The 26,362-nt window shown below is 39.1% G+C and overlaps 4 protein-coding genes across 7 annotated transcripts in view; 1 reads left to right on the plus strand and 3 right to left on the minus strand.

The window, feature by feature from the left end:
- The window catches only part of tmprss15 (transmembrane serine protease 15), a 15,242-nt gene extending 3,995 nt beyond the window's left edge, over positions 1-11,247 (minus strand). Inside the window, exons 1-19 of the mRNA XM_043221392.1 lie at positions 9,343-11,247; positions 8,697-8,830; positions 7,932-7,999; positions 7,601-7,749; positions 7,491-7,520; positions 6,798-6,926; positions 6,595-6,703; positions 5,414-5,523; positions 5,198-5,335; positions 4,026-4,175; positions 3,631-3,736; positions 2,752-2,899; positions 2,530-2,671; positions 2,346-2,435; positions 2,101-2,226; positions 1,283-1,423; positions 1,101-1,211; positions 890-1,022; positions 1-47 (exon numbers count right to left, since the gene is read on the minus strand). The exon at positions 1-47 is cut by the window's left edge and continues 49 nt beyond it. Coding sequence (XP_043077327.1) covers positions 1-47; positions 890-1,022; positions 1,101-1,211; positions 1,283-1,423; positions 2,101-2,226; positions 2,346-2,435; positions 2,530-2,671; positions 2,752-2,899; positions 3,631-3,736; positions 4,026-4,175; positions 5,198-5,335; positions 5,414-5,523; positions 6,595-6,703; positions 6,798-6,926; positions 7,491-7,520; positions 7,601-7,749; positions 7,932-7,999; positions 8,697-8,830; positions 9,343-9,463 — 2,182 coding nt within the window. The 5' untranslated portion in view covers positions 9,464-11,247. The remainder of the gene's footprint in view (positions 48-889; positions 1,023-1,100; positions 1,212-1,282; positions 1,424-2,100; positions 2,227-2,345; positions 2,436-2,529; positions 2,672-2,751; positions 2,900-3,630; positions 3,737-4,025; positions 4,176-5,197; positions 5,336-5,413; positions 5,524-6,594; positions 6,704-6,797; positions 6,927-7,490; positions 7,521-7,600; positions 7,750-7,931; positions 8,000-8,696; positions 8,831-9,342) is intronic.
- Positions 10,864-14,334, minus strand: rbm11 (RNA binding motif protein 11). Of its 2 annotated transcripts, none has more exons than XR_006247482.1 (4): positions 13,420-14,077; positions 12,333-12,480; positions 11,819-11,918; positions 10,864-10,993 (listed from the first exon to the last, which is right to left on the minus strand). XR_006247482.1 is itself a non-coding variant. In XM_043221406.1 (4 exons), the coding sequence occupies exons 2-4, from the start codon at positions 13,507-13,509 to the stop codon at positions 11,881-11,883; spliced, it is 276 nt and encodes a 91-aa protein (XP_043077341.1). In that variant the 5' UTR covers positions 13,510-13,562; positions 14,187-14,334; the 3' UTR covers positions 11,691-11,880. The 2 variants fall into 2 exon arrangements, 1 of the variants encoding a protein (XP_043077341.1); XM_043221406.1 differs by lacking the exon at positions 10,864-10,993 and adding an exon at positions 14,187-14,334 and having other exon boundaries at positions 11,691-11,918; positions 13,420-13,562.
- A 260-nt stretch (positions 14,335-14,594) lies between these two features.
- On the plus strand, positions 14,595-21,617 carry lipia (lipase, member Ia). The gene is made up of 11 exons (XM_043221401.1): positions 14,595-14,747; positions 15,961-16,015; positions 17,306-17,676; positions 19,575-19,683; positions 19,756-19,857; positions 19,931-20,020; positions 20,198-20,365; positions 20,443-20,532; positions 20,870-20,978; positions 21,050-21,223; positions 21,346-21,617. The coding sequence occupies exons 1-11, from the start codon at positions 14,745-14,747 to the stop codon at positions 21,428-21,430; spliced, it is 1,356 nt and encodes a 451-aa protein (XP_043077336.1). The 5' UTR covers positions 14,595-14,744; the 3' UTR covers positions 21,431-21,617.
- A 67-nt stretch (positions 21,618-21,684) lies between these two features.
- si:dkey-71d15.2 (SH3 domain-containing kinase-binding protein 1) lies at positions 21,685-26,297 on the minus strand. 3 transcript variants are annotated; one of them, XM_043221403.1, is made up of 7 exons: positions 24,766-26,297; positions 24,401-24,454; positions 24,140-24,210; positions 23,821-23,928; positions 22,704-22,864; positions 22,562-22,625; positions 21,686-22,285 (listed from the first exon to the last, which is right to left on the minus strand). In XM_043221403.1, exons 2-7 carry the CDS (start codon positions 24,423-24,425, stop codon positions 22,247-22,249), a joined length of 468 nt encoding a protein of 155 aa, XP_043077338.1. In that variant the 5' UTR covers positions 24,426-24,454; positions 24,766-26,297; the 3' UTR covers positions 21,686-22,246. The 3 variants fall into 3 exon arrangements, with proteins under 3 accessions (XP_043077339.1, XP_043077338.1, XP_043077340.1); XM_043221405.1 differs by having other exon boundaries at positions 21,687-22,285; positions 24,136-24,210; positions 24,766-24,779; XM_043221404.1 differs by lacking the exon at positions 24,766-26,297 and having other exon boundaries at positions 21,685-22,285; positions 24,401-24,582.
- Between the last annotated feature and the right edge of the window lie 65 nt (positions 26,298-26,362).

A 26,362-nucleotide genomic window follows, 5' to 3' on the forward strand; every position in this document is an offset into this window, starting at 1 on the left:
AAGGAGCATCTCCATCCGTGATGCTGGAGAATGAAGCATCTCCAGACCTTCAGACAGCAACAAACATGAAGAAGATCTGTTCACAATCTACTGCCCTTTCTGCCACGAAACGCAAAATGTAAAACAGGTCTTTGTGGCTTTTTAGCTCACTATTGTCTCGCAGTTCTGACCTCATTTCTCAGAAATTGCAACTTTTCCTGAGAACTACAAGAAAAGAAAATCTGAACTGCCTAAAAAAAAAAAAAGTTAAAGCATATTGCTAAATAAAAAAAAAAGTTTCAATTACTTTTATATTTTTTTATTCAATGGAAACTAGCTGTTGATAGTTTATACCTTTTAGCAAGTAAAATAAAATTGAAAAAGAAGTGTATTTTTTTCAATAAGTGAGTGTTCAAAGTATAATGGAAAAAAACGCTTCTTTTTCGGCCTGTGCTTCATGTCTTTCTGTTGCTGATTTTCATCAAGTAAATGTTAATAACTTTCATATTGTTAGTTATATTTAAAGCTGAACATTCATCAGACTAAATCTACTAGGCTCCAGACATTATGCATTATGTGCGTTTCCCCCAAATTAAAAAAATTCACAGCTTTGATCATAAAACCAAGCATTTAAATCTCATCCTCCTAAAGAGTGATGACTGGTATTTATCATTATATGGCCTGCGCTGTTATAAAGATCATCTTAAGACTTGTAATATCTGGCCTTTAAATCGAAAAAAAATAACCACACAATCTCATCCTTCTCTATGCGTTATATTAAACGAGACAAATAAACCTGATGAATCAAATACGCCACACATATGCATCTTTTTTTAATATTTTGTCTAAATGTACATTTTTATTAAATGACTATTATTTCTCGTGTTCTGAACCGGTCTTCAGTGTTTACCTGTAGCCCAGATAGCGGCAGAAGAAGAGCGAGAGCGCAGAGCTCCAGTCCTGAGCACAAACCGTGTAAAGATGGTCCTGGACCCGGAGTCTCAGGCGGTCAGCTGCAGTCACGTCATCTCTGACCACACGCACTGAAACCCAGCAGAGCCCGAAATCACACACAGACCTCAGAGAGGCCGGGTTCGGCGCGCTTCAGATGGTTTTCTCACCACAGTCTGCTTCATCAGAGCCGTCGGCGCAGTCTTCCTCTCCGTCACACACACCGGAGCCGGACACACACGCTCCCGAGCCGCACTGAAACTGACCGCCGGGACACGCATCTACAGGTCGACCACAGCAACGTGTCATTTCTCAGGCCTTCTCCACGCTAGCGCGCCGATACGATACACACCTGGTTGACCGAGGTTAAAGCCTGCGCTGAAGTTGGCCAGAAAGCCTCGGTCGTGCCCCGAAGCGTCCGTGAACAACAGGACCGTCATCTGAGAACTCGTGGAGAACAGATCCGGGACGGGACGGTCCCCGGTGAAGACACCTTCAGAGACAAACACACATCAGTCGACAAATAAACTTCATGCGGAAGTAACAACTAGTTTATGAAAGGTGGAATATTATGGCATAGTGTTTTTATTCAGAATTAAATGCATCAAAAGTGAGTGTGAAGCCATTTATAATGTGTTATCTGATAATAATCAGAAATGTTTTTCGAGCAGTAAATCGGTATATTATTATGATTATTATTATGACTATCATGGAGTAATGATGCTGGAAATCACAGAAATAAATGACACTTTAAGCCATATTCACAGAGAAAACCTGTTTAACATTAGAATAATATTTCACTATTTTTAAATCAATGCAGCTTAGATGAGCAGAAGAGAAAAAAAAACAAAACAACATACAAAGAGAAGCCAATTTCAGCCACTGAGTAAAAAACACAAAAAAAGGTAACTGTGAGATATAAAACTTGCAATTCTGGGGAATAAACTCATTAGTAATTTTCCCCCTAAAAACTGGACTTTAGAGCTCACAATTTATATATAGAGTCAGAAATGCGAGGTAAAAAGTCGCAATAATCTTTTTTCTTTTTTAATTCAGTGGCAGAAACAGGCTTCAATACACACACTTATACAGGGAGCGTATTTATAAAGATTCCCCCATTATCTATAATGTAAATGCAATAAAAAGTCTGTAAATATAGGTAAAAATCACCCAGTAAATCTGAATAGGGCGTCGCTCCATCTCGAATTTCCAAAACATCGTAAGCCATCTCTAAAGCAAAGTCTTGAAAATGCAGTTGGATATTCTGTCCTTCTTTAGCGTGTAAAGTCCACATACCTGAACAAGATCGAGCATCATAATAAAACAATTATATTAAAACTGGTGCAGCTGAGAAGATTCCACGAATTGCTCTGGTTTCTCAGAGATGGAGTGTAATGCAATGCGTCCCGACTCACATGAGGCCTTGTGTCCGTATCCGTTGGGGTAGTTTGGAGAGCTGAACGTGGAGTTGGACTCATACAGGTCGAACGGTCCCCCACAATCCTCTGTGACAAATCATTCCAGAAGAACATGACATCTTTGCAATCCTGAGCTAATATGGATGTGGTAGAGCCACCTGCAGCGGGTGTAGCGGCTCACCTGGTATCGGAGGAGGAGTGGTCGGAGGAGGGACCAGGGTCGGCTCCGGAGGGGCCCCTCCACAAGAACCCGGCGCTACGCTGATATCATCCAGAGCAATGTCATTCAGAAATCCTGCCTTCTTCTGCGCTTCGAACACCACCTGAGAGACCCACAAACCACTGTTAACCAGCTTCTGAGCATCTCACCTGATGACTTTAAGCTGTTTGTGCGTGAGCTGACCACAGCCTCCGCCGTCATGTTCAGCGTGGCTTGACCGTAGTTCCAGTTGTCCCCGTAGTTCCCTTCTTTCTGGAAGAGGACGGTGACGGATGAGCCTTCTTGTGCCGTGACCGTCAGACGCCAAACCTCCTCACCAAACATGTGATACCTCCAAGAGCACCGGGACAAGCACACTTGAGCAGCGTCTACTTAAGTTTAAATATCATGCATTTGTCTGAAAACATTGCACGCTGACAATTGAAATTAAAACTAACAATTGATTGGCTCACATCAAACCCTGCAAATTATTATTATTATTATACTTCTTCTAAAACTATTCATTTTAGCAACATCAGCATTGCATAGCTATGAGTATAGTGCATATTAGCGTCTAGAATTCAATGTCTGTACAGTCTAATCTCACACAAACGGTCATATTAAGAAATTCTTCTAACCCAAAAAACAAACTATGCTTCCTTTGAACTGGATTTCTTTAAAATACAGATCTTGTATAACCCCAGGCTATCTGTAATCAGAAGCATATTTAAAGCAGGAATTTAATTTCCTTCACATGTGTTTTAGAAAAACATAATCCTTTCTGGATTACAGTCTGCCATCAAAACAATAAGTTGAATTATTCTAGCTGCTGTGTGACCCGCAGGATCCTCGTGTGATGTAATGAAGCGGAGCCATGCTCGAACTTCCCACAAAACCTCCCCGTACCAACCAAAATACAAAACATCACTATAAGCAAAGTAAGGCCATAGTTTTGAACACTGGCTGGTTATGTAATTTTTTTTAAGTTGATTTTGGATCATTTTTAAACAAAAGAAGTTAATTTACATTTGTAGTCATTTTCATAGAATGTACATAAATAACTGAATGTTATGTACAACTAACCAGAACTGCAGACACATGGATTCCTTTGTAGGAGTCAGAGGAAGACTGTATATACGAAACTTTTTATCCCAACTTCCAGGGGTCCGAGGAGTCATAATGTAGTACCCTATGAGATAAAACCCATGTTCGTAACAGTACATCATATAAATGTATATCAAAATGTATATATATATATATATATATATATATATATATATATATATATATATATATATATATATATATATAGCTAGAGTTAAGAGACAGGTAAAGCATCAGACAACCGCATGATTAATACTGAGTCTGAACTCTATCTGTGTGGCGAATTTCACATTTTAGGTTCGGAGCAGCCACAGATTTCCAGAGCAGAAGAAGAAGAAAGTTTAGTCTGTAATTGTGGCTGTATTTAACAGTACCTGACTGGTTTCCAGTCGTGTGATCAAAGCTTGGGCCGGTGTTGGGCGGGAGAGCAGCACCTTTTGCTCGTAACCAGTCACCATCATCTTCAAAATCCTGTCTCCAGAGGCAGACGTTCTCTTCAAAGCTACAGTTTATCTTTTCTTCATCTACCAAAGACAACAGAATTCAATAAAAACATTGTTTCAGTAATAACGGTGAATATTATCAAATAAGCAAGTTGCCAATTTTTGATTGAGCATCTAACTCAAACTTTACAACTTGCTATTGCTTTTTATTTCTTGGGAAGCTTAAAGTTGTGCATAAGACAATTAAAGTGCCAGAAACTGGTCACTGGTCTTTTGCCTTGTTTTTCCTAGTATAAATATCTAAACGTTCTTCAACCAAGATGCATTTACTTGACAAGTAAAATGATTTTAAGATATTACGCAGATATTAGCTGATCCTAAGCAGCTAGCTCTAGCACATAACCATCTCATGGCCAGCAAATGCCCAGAAAATTAGCAAATGACAGGCAAATGACTAGCATGTGACGATCTCATTACCAGCAAATGACCAGCACATGACCAGCAAATGACCAGCAAATCACCAGCACATCACCAGTCCATGCCCAATTCATGACCAGCAAATTACCAGCACGTGACTAGCAAATGACAGGCAAATGACTAGCATGTGACGAACTCATGACCAGCAAATAACCAGCACATGACCAGCAAATGACCAGCAAATGACCAGCAAATGGCCAATTCATGACTAGCACATGACCAGCAAATGACCAACAAATCACCAGCACATCACCAGTCCATGCCCAATTCATGATCAGTACATGACCAATTCATGACCAGCAAATTACCAGCATGTGACTAGCACATGACAGACAAATGACTAGCATGTGACGAACTTATGACCAGCAAATAACCAGCACATGACCAGCAAATGACCAACAAATGACCAGAAAATCACCAGCACATCACCAGTCCATGCCCAATTCATGATCAGTACATGGCCGGCACGTGACCAGCAAATGACTAGCATGTGACGAACGCATGCCCAGCTCACGAACAGCACATGACCGGTTGACCCACATAACCATTCAAAACATACCTAACCAGCTGCATTTTTCAAGAGGGACAGCACAGTATTTCCAGGATGAGCTGAAACCAGCACCCACTTGAGAGATCTTTGATGGTCTCTGCTGTGTAAGTGGCGTTGAATCCCTGAAGGCTGTAGGCATAGTCTGCGATGAACTCGACTGTAACTTCATGTGATAAGAGCCATACGTCTCCAGGTGATGCACCTGAGAGAGAGTCTGGAAGAGAAAGATGAAGTCAGGACTTCAGAAGCCCAACACCTTCTCCTGATATAAAGGTTTTGTAGAGAATCTCACATGTCAGGGTTTTCTTGGGGCCGGTGCCCTCGTACAGCCTCAGAACATCGATGTCCTGCTCCGTGTGGAACGTGTGGAAGACCATTTTGACGGCTGAGCCCTCGGTCACTCTGTTTGTCAAATGACAGACTATGTGAGTTTGTGAGATTTTTTAACACCATAAATACCTTCCAAATATAATCACTGATTTGAAGGACGTTGGAGAAGTTGTGGTGAACTTTACAGTCATACATTTTCATATATTCTATACTTTTAAAAATGTTTGAGCAGAAGTAATTCATTTAATATAAGCATTTTTTAAGAAATCAAAAAATAATAAAGATACAAAATATAGATTTTTGCTACTTAAAGATTTTTTATTTAAAGCTTTTAAAGGGGTCCTTTCTAAAGTTTTCCTTTCTCTTTGGGGTGAGACATAAAAGTTATGACTTGTCCACACCTCCCTAAACCTCAGGAGGAGGCGGAGCTATTATTCTGTCTGTAGTGTTGCTGCGGGCGCCATGTTCTGGAGACGCTGTGCTTCGTTGTGAACATGAAACTACTGTGTTTTTGTTTGTTTCCAAAAAGTACCACCCCAGTGACAGCTTTTTGTACCTTTTGCACATAAACACATTGCATTACACCAAATACACAAAATAATGTTCTTTTTAAATCAACAATAAAAAATGAAATCAAAAGTAAAAGTACACATATTGAATTTATATACTATAAAACAATACATATTATGAATTACCCTTTTACATAATCCCCACTTTTTCTATATATTAATTTACCATTTTATTTAATTATTTAATATTATCATCAGTTGATTTTTAAAATATATGATTTGAATTACTAGGAATTAGTGTATTAAGAGGTCTGATATGAATATGTGACTCTGCTCTGTATTTTTTTATTTATATTCTTTTCCTATTTTTCAGATGTGATATATGTAATTGTCTTTTGTCGTTTAATATATATATATATATATATATATATATATATATATATATATATATATGAAATAAATTTTATATATAAAGATTACTTTTTTTTTTTTTTTTAAATATGTTCATGCATTTGTATACATATCCTGTGTGAACAATACACAGTATAATTGTATTAAATGTGTTTTTGAATTGAAAGAAATAATAAAGTATTTAAAAAAAAGAGTTTGTGAGGTATGTGTAGGTGTGTGTTACCGTATGATCCAGCGGCAGTCTGTGGGACTGTCGTACTCCTCGGGAAAGTTCTTGGAGTGGAAGGATCCAGACGGACCGAGCAGAAGAAACTGACCGTCACACTCTGTTGCTATATCACATCAAAGACACTGTAGGCGTCACAAACGTATCTTAACATAAATATAGTGTATAAATATATATATAAAAATGAGCCGAGGCCGTACCACAGAGAGAGTGATGTTCGTCGGAGCCGTCAGCACAGTTCTGTTCTCCGTCACAGAGGTCAGATAGAGGGACACACACCGACCCGTCAGCACAAGCCTTCTCTCCTTCTGGACAGTTCACTGCAGTGACTGACACACACACACACACACACACACACACACACACACACCGCTATTACCGACCAGCGCTTCAAACAAAACTATAACTAACTATGATTTAATCATGAACAGAAAGTCCAAAGGTATAATATTTTGCAACATTATAATGTTACTTTCGATTCATTTAGTGCAAAAACTAATTAATAAAATAAAATAAAAAATTACTGACCACAAACTTTAAAACAATATACATGTGTATACATGTGTTGTGAGATGACTGTGCCATACTTTATCTACATTTATTTGTTATATAACTTTAAGCTTATATCATTTATTATGTGTATATTTATTTATTTACATTAATATTAATAAATAATATTACGTTAACATTAATAAAATTAATAATAAAGGAAAATTTACAATTAGTCTGTCAGGACAAATATACAATAGCACAGCACATCCATCCTACGTTTATATCATAATGTCATTTTCTTATCTAAATACAACCAAAACAAGAAATAAACAGCAAGACTTTGCCCCTGCCATGATGCGTGTGCTCAGATCGAGGGAGTAATAAAACAGAACTGGTCTCACCTGCCTCTGCTGTGGTCGTATCTGCTTTATCTGAAGAGAGAGATGCATAAAAACAGGAGTTGTGTAAATGAAGTCTATTAAAAGGACATGAAGTTACGTGCAGAGCTCACCTGAGACCTGCACGCTGTCGGTGTCGATGACGAGTCCATCCCCTGAACCTTCGGCCTGCTGTAAACCAGAGACTAACTGATCCTGAACCGTCTGAGCATCCAGAACACCTCTGAAGAGCAGCTCGAAGAACACCAGAACACTGCCTTCACTGAGAGAAAACACACCTTTAACACCTTTAACACCGCTCCACAAACCTCTGCTCACTCTTCTGATCCGAGTTTGACCTTCAAGCACAAACCTTCCCCATTCAACAAAACAAGCAATGAATAAATTCTTCTCAATCATTTTTGAAGTCTTTTAGCTTAGGGGCTTTAATATCTAAAGTCTAACCTGAACTGGTTGACCTTGGAGCTTCTGAACTGCTCCTTCAAGGAAGTTCGACTGTAAGCATCACCAATCTGCAGAGAAAACACGGATTTATCACCTCAGTCATTTCAATCATTACTCTAACTGTTTACTAGAGCTTATCATTAATCATTATCATTAACTTATCATTATTTGAACTTTGAGATTATTTCAAATGATTGATCACAAACAAAAATAAAGTTTACATAATGTATGCAGGTATGTGCAGTGTGTGTGTGTGTGTATGTATGTGTGTGTATATATATATATATATATATATACACACTCACGCATGCACATATTTCAGAAAAATAACTTTTTATATATTAAATTACCATTATACGTTACACATAATATTATAAAATAAAATCACACAGATATTGTTTATGATAATATAATAAATTATAAAGTTATTATATTCTCATTACCATTAAATGTCTAAAGTATTATTATTGTAAAACACTTATTAGAATGTTATAATAGGCAGCATGACGTGTAATTTCATTTCTGATGATTTCTCACATTCCAGTAAATGTAGAAAACATTTTCATGCAATTAATACGTCAAAATTAAAAATGCATTTTGGTTCAATTTTTTCTTCTTCTTTTGATTCAGAGGTGAAAACAAGCCAAACGCGTTTCGGGACTCCTCCGATGAATTAAAGAAACGCTCCTCCCCAAAACAAAGATCTGTCACCCTTTTCTGTCCGCTCTTCTAAGTCCGAGTAAATGATTCTGATTTCTTCTCTACCTTCAGCTGGCAGTCGTAGGCCAGAGCTTTGAACGCAGCGCTGTGTTTGTCCAGCAGCTCCTCGGTGAAGACGCTCCCGTTAGAGATGACCAGCATCCCTCTGAACTCTGAAGAGCTCTGCTCTCCTCCAGCATCTGAAACATCACACACCTCTGAACTTCATCCCAAGACAAAGCTAGCTGCTTCTAATGCTCACAAACATATTTTTATTACCTTATAAGTCCAAAACTGTAATGTCACATACACACAAACAATATCAGGATCGAATATATTGGGTCAAAATCCCACGCTGCACAAGATAAAGTGCTATGTCTATTTGTGTGTTGGCTGTTCCTCAAATGCATAAAATATTACCTTTTTAGACATTTTTGTAATTCTTTGAAAACTTGTTGAAACAACCAGTGGCCGGCTGCATGCTAAGACTAGTTTGTTAAACTAGCTGCTGCCTTACTTGTCCGATACAAATAAGACCAATCCATCTTTTCATAACCGAATTTAAAATGTTAAACCCAGTCACGAGGAAAACATCAGCTGACTAACCCCAACTGTCTAAGGTGAGCCCCAGTTCTTCACCTTCCCTTCAGATTTAAGCAGATCTCACAGGTGACCCGTTCTGATCTCTGCCTGAGAGTCGAGGAGCGTGTACCTGCGGTGTCCAGAGCGAGCCAGCTGACCACACCGAGTCCCACACAGACCACGAAGAGCAGAAGAAGCAGCGTGGAGAGCAGCACCTCCGCAGACGACAGGACACACACTCTTCTGGACATCTCGCACTCAAACCTGTAAACCTCAGCCGACGCCGCGCTCCCAGAGTTTAATACACGTCCGTCCCGGTTATACGGCCTAGCAATAAACCTTTATTGAACAGCAGCTATCGATTAGAACCAACCATTTTATCAGCATTTCCAGAAAGCAGTAATAAAAGGAGTAATGCAAAAAAAAACTGTCCAATCATTGCTCTAGATATCCAGAATGAAGTTATCACCATGTGCTGAGAAAACTAACCCACCCACCTTAACCTTCAGGAAGAATCACAATATATATGAACTTATCTAAAAAAGGTCATTGGACTTAGTATTAATACGTCAGATTGCAAACAAAAGCGTAGATGTTGAAACTAAGTGGAGTTTAGGCAACTATGTGCTTTTAACAAGAAAATAAGTGAGGTTTAGAGGTCTGGTTTCAGGAAGCATCGTTCTGTGGAGTCTTGGATGAGGATGTGGATGCTGCCGATCCAGCCGTGCTCGTGTTATCAGGTTTAACTGGAGACTTTGACACAGATCAGGGATACTGAAGAAGGTTTTAGTCGCACTTGACTGCTAGAAGCGTGGCTGTGAGATTCACAGCTTATATGTGGTGTGCCTCAAGGCTCTGTTTTGGCACCTACACTTTTTTTCTCCTGTACAGGTTTCCATTGGGAAACATTTTTAGGAAGTATGACACCGCGCTTCACTGCTATCCAGAGGACTTGTAAGTCTATTTACTTGCATGATAGTTTGTGGAGAACTGAGGAAGACGATGAACCCAACTGATTCAGAACTGAACTGTTTGGTGTAACTGACCTGTTTTTATGCATTTCATGTTGATCCGCTCCACTATACGCCTCCAGGGGGTTCACACGTGTCTTCTGAAGCTGATTGATGGGTTTTCGTAAACAAAAGATAATTATATTTTTTAAATTATAACTTAAAATCACTGACTTCCGGCAATGGCCGTACGAGCGTATTTTGGAGTAACCCTACAATACCTGCTAAACTGTGATCAATTGCTGTAACCAAAACTGAATTTTCGGCATCATTTGGAATTGTGCCGCCCAACGCTTTTGTGGAAACGTTTTATTTGTTAGGATTCAAAGATGAATAGAAAGTTCAGCGTTAGAAATCTGTAGTAAAATCAAAACATGTTTTTTGACACCAGCACCACCAGGAACTTGACATCTTATTAAGTGTAAAGTCTGAATCTTATCATATTAGCCATAATTCAAGAGAGGGAGAGGTTTAGGCTGAAGTCGAGCGAACGAAGCAGCTATAAATTACCATCCAGAACGTGACATTTTATGTGACGTTGGGTCTTTATCCTCTGACAGTCACGTCACTGTAGACCACAGGGGCACGTTCTCATCACCAAAAACAAACCTTTCAGAGGATCAGATGTGCAGAAACAGCGGTGAATGCAGAAGGTTTTATTAGAGTCTCTCTCAGAGCCGGATGACATGCTTCTCAGTGTTTACTGTCTGATGGACGTCACAGACGGGAGACCAGAGCGCGCTGACCCCTGACCTGACCTCTGCTGGACGCCTGACACACAACACAACATCACACATCACTTCTGCAGGACAGGGATTATTTTTTATGAGGTTTTCCTCTCAAGTGAGCTCTGCTTGGAATGAAAGTGTGTGGATATTTTTTCTCTCATTATTACCTGATTTGATTTTCCAACATATACATGAAGAGTTTGTTTGCAAAAAGAGCTAACTTTTTTAGTTAGCTATATACCAGTCAAACAATTAATTGTGATTAATTGCATCCAAAATAAATGTTTTTGTTTACATAATATATATACTGTATATATATATATATATATATATATATATATATATATATATATATATATATATATATAAATAAATCAATGTGTGTGTGTAAATATTTTCAAAATATATACTGTATATGTATGAGTATTTGCATTTACGTGAATATACACAGTAAACATACAGCTAACAAACACAATAAAAACATGACAACGTAATATAAAAAAATTACAAATAAAAATTAATCTAATTTTTTTTAACCTAATCAAAATAACATTTAGATTAATGGCAATGCACAGGAAAAAAATGGATTTTTGAAAAAAGTTTTTGTTTGATTGCTGTATTGTTAGTGGCGCCAAATGATAAATTGTGATTAAATATATATAGCCATGAAAACACACAGCTTTGGTCTGCTGGGAAAAAAAATAGATGTGTGTGAGTGTGTTGCTGTATTTGTGTGTGTGTGTGTGTGTGTGTGTGTGTGTGTGTGTGTGTGTGTGTGTGTGTGTGTGTGTGTGTGTGTGTGTGTGTGTGTGTCTGTGTGTGTGTGTGTGTGTGTGTGAGAGAGATGCTGTATTTCCTGGTATGTCACCATGTCTCTCCAGCTGCAGGCTTCACTGAAGTAGTTCTTCACAGCTGGACTGTCATTTACATTCAGAAGTACATCATCATCTGCACTGAAGGACACAGCGCTGGGAAATAGGGCACATGTCAAATTAAAATTAAATGTTACACAATTATGAACTCACAACACAACATTTCAAAATGCTAAATATTACTCTCCATAATACAAAGAATAACATTTAAAAGCATGGGGTCAGTAAGAAGACGTTTCTTCTGCTTGCTTAAGCTGCATTTATTTAATCAAAACTACAGTAAAATAGTGAAATATTACTGTGAGTTAAAACAGAACAAATCACGCTATCGGTTCTAAACAGTACACAATAATATAATTAGCATGCAGTCACTTATACTGAAGTGTTTTCTATGCCTGAGACGGCTGAATGTTAAGTACTGATCTCTGAATATAGTCTCATGATGACGGACAGAAGCCCTGGAACACAAACACAAGATAACCCCCTGTACACCCGATCAGACACACCCACCGGTCCTCTGCTGTAATCTGATTGGCTGCCCGTAGAGCCAGATCCCATTGAGAAGAGCCACAGCGTAGGGGACCGCCTCAGCGTGCTTATAATAAACACAACCACACTGACCCTCTCGGAATATACACACCTCTTCTACCGGACCTGCCTGCAGACCAGGAGATCAGAGTAGAGATACAAATAGACATACATGCGTGCGTGTGTGTGTGTGTGTGAGAGAGTGTGTGTGAGAGAGAGAGTGTGTGTGTGTGTGTGTGTGTGTGTGTGTGTGTGTGTGTGTGTGTGTGTGTGTGTGTGTGTGTGTGTGTGTGTGTGAGAGAGTGTGTGTGTGTGTGTGTGTGTGTGTGTGTGTGTGTGTGTGAGAGAGAGTGTGTGTGTGTGTGTGTGTGTGTGTGTGTGTACATCCTATATATGTGTGTATACTGTGTATACATAAATACGCACATTATATTTTTGGAAAATATTTACATGTATATACACTTAAATATTTATATTCATATTTTTATTATTATATGTTTAACATTTAAACCTAAATATTATATATTATTATATCATATCATACATAAACATTAAATACTCTAACCTTAAATGCTATTTAATTTCAGCTTTTCATTTTAGATGCGATTAATCACAATTAATTTATATAACATTAAGAGACTACAATAAGTCATAACATAACATTGCAATAATAATACATTAAAAATATAGATTACATTGATAATGATACTACTACTACTACTACTAATAATAATAATAATAAACTAGCAACTATAACAAAACAAACAACAAACAAGCCAGCAAACAAACAAAAATATCTAAATAACTAAATAAACTTTATAGTTCTAGAGGACAAAAGTGTCCAACTGATATTACTCTTTAAAAGTCCGATACATTTTTAGATCAATCTGTTACTTTAAAACTAAAAATCTAAATTCAACCATTCCAATATTATTAGGTCTTTAAAGTGATGATCACAGCAAATAAATAACAGATTTATCAAGCGGACAAGAGAACTGTTGTCAGGGCAACGATCACCGAGACACTGACAGGTGAATGATGAAGAGGATGATGATGAAGGTGCGCTCACCTGCAGGAACAGCTCGAACAGAATCTCCTCCGTCACACAGCTGTGGATGTTTCCTACGAGGACAGTCTTGTCTTGATCTCGGTCACACATTTTCCGAGGCGAGGTTGAAGCCGATGTCTCGTGCTGCTCGTTAACCTCGCTCTCTTTTATTTGTCGTGATGAGTCGTGAATTGCGACAGTGCCGTACCGCGGGAGGACGCCAGGGGGCGGGAAACAAACACCGCGTTTAAGACGGACTTTAGTATCCGTTTTAAAGAAAGAAAAGCACACTGATAATCATCTTCCTGGAGTGACAATACACTTGCTTTTGTTTCTTTTTAGGCAATGAAAAGCACGCAACTTTTCTATTTTAATTCCAAAAAGAGTCAACAATGAAAACTGAAACATAAACTGTTACAGATGCACCTGATTTGCTCATTTCCTCCTCATTCAGTATTTTCATGTTCTTTTCTGAGAAGGCAAAGACAGCTGTGTCTCATGACATCGAAACACTGGATGAGAAGGATATTAATATCAACATATAACTCAAAGAACAGATAAACCGGTCAGAAAGCGTACAAAGAACGCGTCGTGAAAACATGAGTGATTCATCTTGATTCAATTTAAATTTCAAGTAAATCTCACTGACCGATGTTTACTGAGCTTTGATGATCCGAGAAGGCTTAAATTAAAACTATTTAAAAAACGACGAGTGGACATTTAAGTTATTATTTTGGAATAAATACATCGTTCTGATGAACATGTTCATAGTTTGTGATGAAACACACCTGTTGAGGCTCTAATGAATCTCCAGTGTGAAACTGACAACAACTTCTCCAAAAAAACCTTGAAATTAAATCTAAATCAGAATAAAAAGTCAGCGGCACTGAAGAGCGTCCCGAGTTCGAATCCCGCCCTCAACACTCTTCACTTCACTTCCGGTCACTTCTGATGCGCTGTCATAAAAAAAAAAACATTATTGTTTAATTAATTTATTATTATTTTTAAATTAAACAAAGTATACAAAAAGTGTATGATGTGTGCCTATATAATACTGTGAATATTTTAATGTTATAGTTTTTTGAAAGCTATGCATGCAAGGCGTCTGTGTCTGGTTTGGAGCTTCCTGTCTGGTCTTGTTGGAGTCAGGTGGAGAGGATCAGAGGAATGTGACACCTGTAGGTGGATGTTTGTGGAAGTGGAGGGTGGAGCCGTGGAGAGGAAGGAGGAGCTGCTCAGAAAGTGTGTCATCTCACTAGTTCCTGGAGTCTTCAGATGACTTTTCAGCGTCTCTGAGAAGATAAAACCCTGACTGTCAGACAGAGTCACCTTCTCACTCCTTCAACATGGTAAGATAACTCTCTAGTGTGTGTGTGTGTGTGTGTGTGTGTGTGTGTGTGTGTGTGTGTGTGTGTGTGTGTGTGTGTGTGTGTGTGTGTGTGTGTGTGTTGTTGCTCACACGACTGGTCAGTCAGGTTCATGCCGTTAGTTTGGATCGAGGTTGTGGTTGATGTTAATGATTGTGGGATTTCTTCTGGTTTCTTCTGATTTCTGCTCATTCTTATTCCCTTCCCCGTGAAGGCAGCTTCAAACCAGTTTGTCTTCTTTTCAACTTCAGCCAATTCAAATGCAGACTCTCTAAAATGTCCCTTCACACAATGACTCTAAACACACACACACACACACACACACACACACACACACACAGGCGGATCGTGAGAGATACTGTTGAGTTTCTATTGAATCCTAGTCATGTTTTGTACTCCTCACACACACCTGGACTTTGAATGAAAACATTGTTTATGAGTGTAGTAGTTATTTATTAAGTAGTGTAGTTATTGTAGTAGTGTAGTTATTAAGCTGTTTATGGGGAAATGTTTTTAGTTTTATCTCATTCGGTCCCTAAACTGTGAAATCTAGTCTGGTTTCTCCCAAGGTTTTTTTTCTCCATTCTATATGCATGGGGTTTTGTTTCCCTTGCCGCTGTCGCCTCTGGCTTGCTTGGTTGGGGACACTTAACTTCTAGTGATTATCGTTGAATTGACTACAGAGACCGTCTCTGCATTTAATAAGAAATTGGTCACTCTCGTCACTATATATCCCTGTCATTATACTGTACAGTGCTTTGATGCAACCTGTGTTGTTAAAAGCGCTATAGAAATAAAAATGATTGATTGATGTATATATTAAAGAAAAAAATTGTTTTTTGTGTGTGTATATATATATGTATATGCAACAATATTAATTTTCATTAAGTACAAAATAAACCTAATGAAAATGACAGACTTATTTAAACACAACCAATAAACTAAAAGCAGCAAAATGATTGCTGAAAAAATTAAAAAGTTAAAGTATTAACAAAAACAATAATTTTATATCAATAAGTTTCATGGAGTGTGTGTGTGTGTGTGTGTGTGTGTGTGTGTGTGTCTCAGCAGGGGTCTTTAAAAACTTGTGGTTTCTTTATGAGCAAAATGTGGTGTGTATCTTTCCTAAATCTGTCTAATAGAAAGCATGGCGTTGTTTCTTTTCACTGCAGCTGACTGTGTGTGTTTCCTGCAGGTCTGGCCGGTGCTGGTGTGTGTGACGCTGACGCTGATGTTTAACCCTTACAGAGGTAACACACTGTTGAGTTGAGTTCATGGGTTCAGAGGAAAGCACCTGACATCCTTCCAGCGTCACGGCCTGAGTTTCTGTATTACTCAGGGGGAAGCTCTCCTCTTTTTCTGTTCACTTTTATCCAGTTTAGATGTGTTTAAGTTCATTAGTGGTGATGCCGAAAGGTACTTTTAACAGTAATGCATTACGATATTGCGTCTCTAATTATGTTACTTAGTTACTGTTTATCAAAAGTAATGCATTAGGTCATTTTGCATTACTTTTTTTATATTAAAAATGCCTGTTTTTAGCAAGCCCTTTCACAACAGATTGAAGTCTGAAAATCAGCTATAGATGTTGGTCTGCTCTGAAACATTTTTATTTAATATTTGATCCAATGCATTGGTTGCCATCACCGTTGTATTATATCTTGAATGAAGCGGAGTTATGACGCATTCTTTAATGACAAAATGTCATGCAAAATGACATTATATTACTATTATTATTTTTATCAATGACTTCACTCAGTGAATGACAGTCACAGAGAGCGAAATAGCAGACTTTCCAAACTCTATAATCATGTGATTCATGTCTGTGGTCTCTATATTTAAGTTGGACACCAAGAAACCGGTCCTCCTCCGCAGCTCCAGCAGACTCACGAGGACTTCAGTCTGTTCTTAAAGACACTCAGTCAGAAAGCAGAGGGGAAGCAAATTAAGTTCAGCTGCAAAATACGAGCATAGTTACAGCGTCTTTCACAATTTGCATTTTAAGAGAGGTGTTAAAAATACGTGTAAATATGCTTTTAACTCTAAACTACATTTCAACACTTTGCCATTGATGATAGGTTTGAGGCAATTACACTTAAAATAAGAATAAGTCCATTTACAGATATGTTTTTCATCATAAATTTATTAGAGGAAAAAAAATTTATAAATGTGTAAGTGTGTATATATATATATATATATATATATATATATATATATATATATATATATATATATATATATATATATATATGCAATAATAAAATAGCAACTAAAATAAGCAAAAAAACTTAAATCAAAGTTAAAAATGTGCAATATGATTTCATTTTCTTTTCTATACTATTAATATGCAGGACTTGACTTGTATATGATATGCAGTGTTTGTGTGTGTGTGTGTGTGTGTGTGTGTGATAGGAGAGCATTACATACACTTTAAACAAGTGTGTATCTTATGCAAACCAAAGTCTGTGTTGTTGTTTTTAAACTTGGCCCTAAAATAAGTTGAGTCTTAAAAGTACCTTCATGAACGCTTCCTAATTCAGCTCAGGACTGTGAGGAGATGACGGACCTGAATCTGAAGGACTCTCTGACCGGGACATCTCTGAGCGTCCGGTTGCTGCTGTACACACGCTCTAACGCGTCCTGCGGTCAGCTGCTGTCCCACCAGGAGCCCTTCTCCAACCCGCTCTTCAACCTCAGCTCCCCGAGCACCTTCCTGATCCACGGCTACCGGCCCACCGGCTCTCCTCCCGTCTGGCTCGCCCGGTTCGTGCAGACCCTCCTGCAGCGGCGGGACATGAACGTCATCGTGGTGGACTGGAACCGAGGAGCCACCAACATCAACTACTGGAAGGTGGTGGAGAACACCCGCAGGGTGGCCAAAAACCTGAGCCAGCTCATCCAGAAGATGAAGGTAAGAACTCGGCTCGCCTTTATTCATATAGAGCTTCAAACAAAACCAAAGCCGCTTTACAGTATTAGATCGTTAATAATGCCGAAGGAGAAAAGTAAACCCATCTCTACAGTAGAGAGCAGCTTTTTCACATAAAAGATGTTTTCATATAATGCACAAGAGAAACAATAGTTATATATAATCAACTTAAATTAAATGTTGCAATATCTGCAACTAGCTGAAATGAATTTTTAATTTCTTTATTACATTTTCTGTTCATTTCTACTGTGGTTTAATTGAACTCATATGAGTCTGCTTCAGGGAGAGGATGGAAAGCGGTTGTGAAACCTCTGAAACTAAATAGTATTTGGGGGAAATGAAATAAACAGGAGTGTGATGGGAGCGGTTTCATGTGGTGTTGGTTCTGGATGGTCTCAGGTTTGTCTGGAGCACAGGTGAAGCTCAGTGTTAATCATTAAATAAACAGCAGGCTTGTTTTAATGCGGTCTTATGTTGATAGAATCACACACACACCCTGCTGTCTTCACGGTCAGCATGAAACACAACCTCAGGGACCGTCTTTTCTTTGCTGTTGAGCTGTTTGTTTGAGAGAAGCGGGAGGTTTCTCCAGTGAAGAAGAGAATCAGGGATTGTTGGAGTCATTGACTTTACATTTAAACAATTATAAATGTTAGAAATGCATTGCTGAGACCTGTGACAAAGACCGTGAACTATATAACACTTCATGGTGGAGTTATACCGTTAAACAGTTTTCCGCCGTTTTCGTCATCAGGATTTATTGGGCGGGTCTAAACCGGAGCTCCGCCCCTTCCTGTGAAACTAAAAGAGACATCAAACAGAGATACAGAGAGCTTTGAATCAGTCTCATGATACTTTGACGTCACTGATCGTTCTGTGGGTGCTGCTTCACGTCCAACACACACACAGACACACACACACAGACACAGACACTCTCACACACACACACACACACACACACAACACAGACACAGACACTCTCACACACTCTCATACACACACACACACACACACACACAGACAGGAGCGAGTAAGAACCCATGTTTTCTGCTTTCAGTCCCGAGTTCTGTCCGTTAGATTCAGTCTGCTGTCTAGATATGTCTTTGTCATGTTACATGGTTGCTATAATTTACAAAATTGAGCTCGGTCTCATTTAAATCAAGCTTCTCGAGGAAGACTGTAGAGAGAGAGAGAGAGAGAGAGAGAGAGAAAATGGGTCTGTTTTCAGCCTCATGGTTTTTTTTTAGCATTCATACTTGTCTGGGTGGTTAATAACACGTTTTTCTGTGGTGTGACAAACTCCGAACACATTTAATACTGACTTTAAGTGGACTTATTAGCACGTTATTTCATTCAAATTAATATATTTAGTATATTATTACTATTCTAATGATCATTATTATTTCTTAACTAATGCACCATTTAAGATCAAAAAGTGGTTTAAAGTAAGAACGTGAAGAAGTGGTTAAAGTAAAACAAAAATCAAATAATGTGATGGTAACTAAATACATAGAGGAACTTTGTTTTGCATTTAGATATACATGTAGACATTCTTAGTGACTACTTTTTGTTAAGGTTTATATATCTATATATATTTTGTATTCCTTGTTCATTTTATATGTTGGTCCCCTCTGACCGTGAAGAACCAAGTGTTGTTTTTATTTGACACATCCCCATCATGCCCAGGTTTTTTTGTTTGTTTTTTTTCCACATAGCTACGAGTGCCTTCTCTTCTTGTGGTAGAAACTTTTTATGGTTAAAAAAAAGACCAAAGAGGCCTAGAGTGTCAAAGATAAAGGTTTCCTGTAATTAACTTTCTGTAGCTTTGTCATATACATCTGTGAAGTAAGAGTGTGTGTGTGTGTGTGTGTGTGCTGCAGGAGGAAGGGGCTGATCTCGGCTCCATACACATGATCGGTGTCAGTTTAGGGGCCCACATCTCTGGTTTCACCGGGGCCAGTTTTAATGGACACATCGGCAGAATAACAGGTGAGTGTTTTTCTTCTCCTGAAGGAAGTCGAGTGTTTCTGTGTGATTGTGACGTTTGCGCGTCTCCCTCAGCGCTGGACCCGGCGGGCCCCGAGTTCAACGGCCGGCCCCCCAGCGAGCGCCTCGACCCGACCGATGCCCAGTTCGTGGAGGTGCTGCACACAGACATGGACGGTGTGTTTCTCTCACGCTTCACACGCTGTCTGTGACGTTCTGTGTAAACCTCACGGCCGGTGTTTTCTTGCAGCGCTGGGTTACCGTGATCTTCTGGGTCACATCGACTATTACGCCAACGGTGGAGCGGATCAGCCTGGTTGCCCCAGAACCATCTTTTCAGGTCCGGTCCTTTAAAAACGTTTAAATGTAACCAAATGTATTAAAAAAATAACATCCACACTAAAAGAATGCACTAACCCCAAACTTTCACACTGTATGGTCAGAACCTGAGATGACTAACATCTCTCTTTATCTTTTATATCTGCTATATCATATGCATGTCTCTGATCTCCCACAGGCTCGGAGTACTTTAAGTGTGACCATCAGAGGTCCGTGTTCCTGTACATGAGCTCCGTGAGCGGCTCGTGTCCCATCACGGCGTACCCCTGCGAGTCCTACGCGCTCTTCCTGGACGGGAAGTGCATGAACTGCAGCAGCTTCGCTCCGGACGGATGCCCTGTCTTCGGTAAGCCGCGCGGCGTCTGGGCTTCGTGAGATCGGTGGCCTGTTCTGAGACAGACGTGCTTTCCTTCTTCTCTGCAGGTTATGATTCTGTGCGCTGGAGAGAGCGGCTGGTTCGGCTCGGACAGACCAGGACGTATTTCCAAACTAATAAAGCCTCTCCTTTCTGCAGTGAGCATCTTCATTACATTTCAACCGAGAGCTGATTAGTTAAGATTCAGGGAGATATGAATTGTTTGAGGTTTTTAATTGAGATTTATGCATCATGACTCAATCTCTCCGTTGCCGTGTAGTTTAAGACAGGACATTAGTCTGAGATACGCCAAAATATCGAGAAAATCTTAGTGATACAAAAATGAAGAGACACGGTTTCATCAACAAACGATCTCGTGCAGTGGACACTTCTCTTTAAATCTGTGATGAAATGTGCAGGAAGGTACATCGCGGTTAAAATGCACTTCTTGTGAAAGTGGCTGCATGTTGACGTGATCTTTGACTTCTTCTCTAGAGTTCGGCTATAAGGTTGACATTGTCACATGGAACCAGAAAAAACACTGGGGATATTTAACGATTACATTAAGCAGCGGACTGGAAGAGGCCCGGGTTGAACTGAACCAGTAAGTCCCTCGTCTCCGGAGCGCTCCCCGGTCGCTCCTCTGGATGCTGAGGTTTCTCGTCTCTCTTCCAGTAAGTCGCTGATGTTCGAGAGGTTCGTGGAGAGCAGCGTTCTGGCTCAGTTTGAGCGAGACGTCCAGCCCGTGAAAGAGATCACGCTCCGGTTCTGCTCGGGGAAAGGGATCCAGCCTCGAAAGAAACTGCGTCTCCTGAGCATCCGCCTCACTCCTCTACAGAAACAGCTCAGGTCTGAAGATCAGAAGACTGCAGGAGTGACTCTTTAACACGCATTCACATAGACGAGCGGTATCTTACGTTCTAATAATAGTAAGAATTGTCAGAGATGACGTCTGTCTTGTGTCTCTCCAGACCTCTGTGTCGCTACGATCTTCTGCTGGAGGAAAATAAAGACGTGACGTTCAGACCGGTTCCCTGTGAAGACTCCAACTTCTGAGAAGACGCCGCTGACCTTCGGATGACCTTCGGATGACCTTCAGATGACCTTCAGATGACCTTCCTCTCGGGGGGAAGGGTCCCTTCAGAAATGTGATTCACAGTTTGTGGTTTGATTTTCTTCTTCATGAAGGCACAGCTATGTTTAACTTGTTTGTGTAGTGTAAATAAATATTTTTCTAAATATGCATTCTTGTTTTTGTCTCTTTATGGTATTGCTTTCATTTAAAGTAAAGAAATTTTCGTACAGGATTTTTTTTTTGTTTTATTCATATGCCTCAGTTCTTGCTTTTTATATAAAATGAAACTATGATTATACCCATACATGTATAAATAAATAATAGCAATGTTAATACACTTCATCACACACAGTTGGTTTCCAGTGAATTTTTGTTTTTGTAAAGATGTTCATTTCCACAAAGTTCTTCTAAACTTCCTATTCATCAGAATCCTGAATAAATGCATCACGACTGTTTCCAAAAGTAATGAGAAATTCAGCATCTTAGAATGATTTCTGAAGAATAACGATGCTGGGAATCCAGCTTTGATCACAGAAATAAATTACAGTTTTAACATTCATTTTAAATAGTAGCAATATTTCACCATTTATACTGTATTTCTGATCAAATACTTGCAAGCTTTAGTATCCTTCAACGGCTGACATGTATAAAGTTAAATCTATGTGATGATCAAGAGAGAACTGTAAGAAATGGTTGCATGTGATTGAAAGTATAGGTCTCTCTCTCTCTCTCTCTCTCTTTCCAGTCATCGTTCATGGTTTAAAATCCAGAGCATGTTTTATAGAGTCTTTGGAAGCTCACTTCAACATGTGTTTCTTAAGACGCTCCACGTCGATCTGAAGAGAAAGAGAGCCCGTAAACAACGTTACAAGCAAGTCTTACTACCTTTCATTGCTAAAATAGTGCATCATTTATTTGAAAAAGTAATTTATGACTTAATAGTTAGCCAAAACAACTTCTGGGTTTTAGTCTAGCTCAGGTAATACATAAAGTTACATAATATGTTACAGGACGCATAAAAAGTAACCAAGTCGCAATATTGTAACACGTTACTTTTAAAAGTATCTTTCCCGAACCCTGATGAAACGGCTCGGGATCCTCTCCACGTTTACCTGCAGTGACAGACGCATCTTCTTCTCTTCGTCCAGCTCGTTCATGAGCAGCTTGATCTCTTTTCTGAAACACACTTCCGTTACTTTTACAGAACAAAGAGGACAGGAATCCCCAAACAGCATGCTTTCATGTTACACCAACTTGTGCTGCGTCTTCAGCGTGTCCAGCTCGTCTCTGAGCTCCCGGAGCTCCGCCCTCATCTGCTCCACGCTGACGGGGCCCCTGGGGGCCCCTCGAGGCTTAGCGGCTAGCGCTGAGAGATACTCTGGGAGCGGACTGGTGCTCGTGATGCTGACGGGCTCCTGACAGAAAACACCACAGACAAGCCTCATCAACTCCTGTCAGCCTCCAGGGGCCTCAAAGGGCCAGGGGCCACAGTAGGAGGTGTTAACTACATCCTCAACAGAATAATTAAATACCTGTGCTAATTACTCTCTTTAAGATTGCATTATTACCTACTTTTTAAATCAGAACCTTTCTTTCGATTCTTTCAGATCAAAAGCCGCATCAATTATTCAAGAGCTGACAAAGTTACATGAAGGTTTAATAAAGAATTGCTCTACAGTCTGTACAGCAGAAGAGACTCATTTAACTACAGAAAAAGTCAAAAGCAAAAACTAAATTCGATATAAATTGCACAAATTTAATATAATAATATATATTTAATGTAATGTATAATTATAAATAATTATACATAAAAGTGCTGTCAAATAATTTATCATATCCAAAATAAAGGCTTCTGTTTACATAAGTGTATCATGTGTATATTATGTATATATGAAGACAAACATACAGCACATTTAGAAAATATTTACATTTCTATATTTAGATAATTTATATCAAAATATATTTATAAACTTTCTTAAATATTTACATGTGTATTTATATAGTTTTTAAAAAAGTTATTATTATTATTAATAATAATAATAATAATAATAATAATAATAATATATAATTACTATTAATTACAATTACAATTAATTTAATTCAGTAAAATTCATTACATCCAACACTGATAATGAGGCCCCAGGAGCTGAGCATTGGGCCCCAAAAAAATAATTCTCAATATTATAAAATAATATTTTAAAAACTATATATAATATAATATTCAATCAATTGCAATCACGATATATGACAAAATAATCACTCTATAGTTGTTTTTCCCCGTCAGTCAAAATAAAACGCTAAAATGTAAATCAGGGAACACCATTAAATTACTTTCAGGAAAGCAGTGTCTTTGTCTTCATAACAGACTCACAGGGGTGTCTTTGGGTGAATCTGTGTTACTGTAAAGAAACTTGAGGGCCTGCAGATCCGGTTCCTGATTCGCTTCATTCATTTCCAGGTCTGTTTGTTCATCAGCTGCCTGCAGACAGAAACAACAAGATCTTCTCCTGTCTCTGTTTTCTGTCATGAGTTCTGAAAGTGTGGTGTGAGTCGTTAGGATGGGACTACATGCCTGCTTGTGTTACACGCCAATTAACACTGACAAGTTAAATATAAGTCAAGGACGCCCGGCCGGAGTCTCGGGTTTGGACGACACTGGAGTATTAATCCGTGATAACTGACTTACTGACATGATTCAGGGAGAGTCTGATGTGTTCGGTCTGCTGTAGAGACGACACGATGGACTTGAAATCTTCAACATCTGTCACAATGACACACAGAGTACCGCACACCGCTTGAGTATAACTACATGCAAAAATATATTCAATATTTGACTCAATATTGAGAGAGAGAGAGAGAGAGAGAGAGAGAGAAAAACAGGCTGCACAACAGAGCAAAACACAATCATCTCATTTCATTGTTTCCATGCAGTGATTTTGGTAATGTTTTACCTGCAGTGAACGTCTGGTTGCCCATGACGAGAAGAAAAGAAGGAGCTCATGGATCTGAGACACGAACAAACACCAAAAACACAGAAGATGATCACGTAGATGCACGCTATCTGTCTGAAGAATCACACGCAGCCGCTGAAAGGATCCTTTTGCACTGCACTGTTTTCAAGTTAGTTCAGTTCAGGCTGTTCTCACTACAGCGCTCTATAAATAGAGACTCCTCGCACCAGCTGTGTTGTAATTCAACACCATCATGACAGACACTATTGTTCAGACTAAATTTAGACCGGCCTGATCCAGCTCGACAAATACACACAATCTGGGAAAGAGAGACTGAAGCAGACATCACCTTATATCACACTCACCGACGATCTAAAGAGTACTCCTCCGTTTCTCGACAGGATCCTTCCAGACGACCTCCTCAGCGCTGCCTCGTGTCTTCACTCCATCTCCATCTGTTCTCTTCTCTCCGTCCGTGTTTCTCTGCTTCTCAGGAGCCGCTTTGACCCTCAATACTCTCTCCTTTTATGGAGCCCTCAAGACACCAATCAGACGGGACCGAATCAGACACACGTCCCTCAGATTCTTCAGAACAAACCTCAGCCGTTGAGGTCACTTGTGTACGTCTGATATCAGCAGGTCTGTGGATGATGGGGGGATTTTATGCATGTATTGTGGATCAATCAGCCTCAATATCAAACGGAACAGATGAAGATGTAATAAACACACAAACACCTGACCAGGACCCTGACCTTCACACTCCTTCATGCTTTTATCAATGCAACAAGTTTCAGGCCTAAAGTTCGTCAGCGTGAAAGATCACGATCAGGTTCATCACACTCCTTCGGAAATAAATTTGCGCTTAAAAAACACAAAATATCAAAACCGGTGTAATGTGACGCAGACGCCAAGCTTTAATGCATGCAAACATAGATAAACAGACTTAAACACTACATTCTTTGTCAAAATTAACCATGGATTTATTAGTAAAAGTGTAGGAACTTTTTACTTTAAGATAATGCATTACAATATTGCCTTAACTACTCACTAATAACTGTCTTACATAGATACTTTTTATTGAACTAGCTTGTTTGTTATATATATATATTATAACTAATATTTTTTGGCAAATGCAAAACACCATAAAACAGATAAAAGGCTGAATGAAAGAATCTCTGTTCTGAACTGTGTGAAGAATAAGATGCAGGAGAAGAAAGTTATCTGATTGTGTAACTGCAAAAAGCATGTTTAATTAGTGGTTACCATGGTTTAACTAGCTGCTTTTTTATATTATCTGCAGTGAAACCATTTCTAATTTTCATAAGCGACGGCTTTCACCGAGTGAGGAAATGATATGACCTGAGAAGGTTCTGCAGTAAATCATTATTTGACTGGTCTGCGTTTTAACGTCTTGTTTACTTTTAAACGCTCGTTGCTTTTCTGAACTCGTGATTATTCACCAGCTGAGAGAGAAACCTGTGAAGATAAAGAGCTCTGATGAAGATGGTGATGATGATGATGATGATGATGGAGTCAGAAACACCTGCTGCAACACACACCACCCGCCTCCACCGGAGACAGAGAAGATCATCTGGAGCCGGGCCCCACGCCCGAGAGACAGCGTCAGGTATATGGATGGACTGATCGAGAATACGAGAAGATAACGTTAACGGAGGAGGAGGACGCTAAGAAGAGACAAGGCCCCAGAACACTTCATCCTCTAAACTAGGAATAGATTTCATCGGTTTACTCGAGTGATTACAAAACTCTAACCTATTTTCTGGGTATTGTGGAGACTCTCTAGAGACTTCTATTGCTTTTAACAAACTCTATTCTGTCACCCAGCTCTGTCCAGGTTCAGAGACTGACCCTCATCAAACAAACAGCTAACCCAACTCTAACTAGGAATGGTAGACTTCACTAAACAGCTTGTTTTTTTTTTTTTAACAATTGGACCCAAAA

Source organism: Puntigrus tetrazona, chromosome 21 (assembly GCF_018831695.1).
Source record: "Puntigrus tetrazona isolate hp1 chromosome 21, ASM1883169v1, whole genome shotgun sequence".
NCBI classification, from domain to species: Eukaryota; Metazoa; Chordata; class Actinopteri; order Cypriniformes; family Cyprinidae; genus Puntigrus; species Puntigrus tetrazona.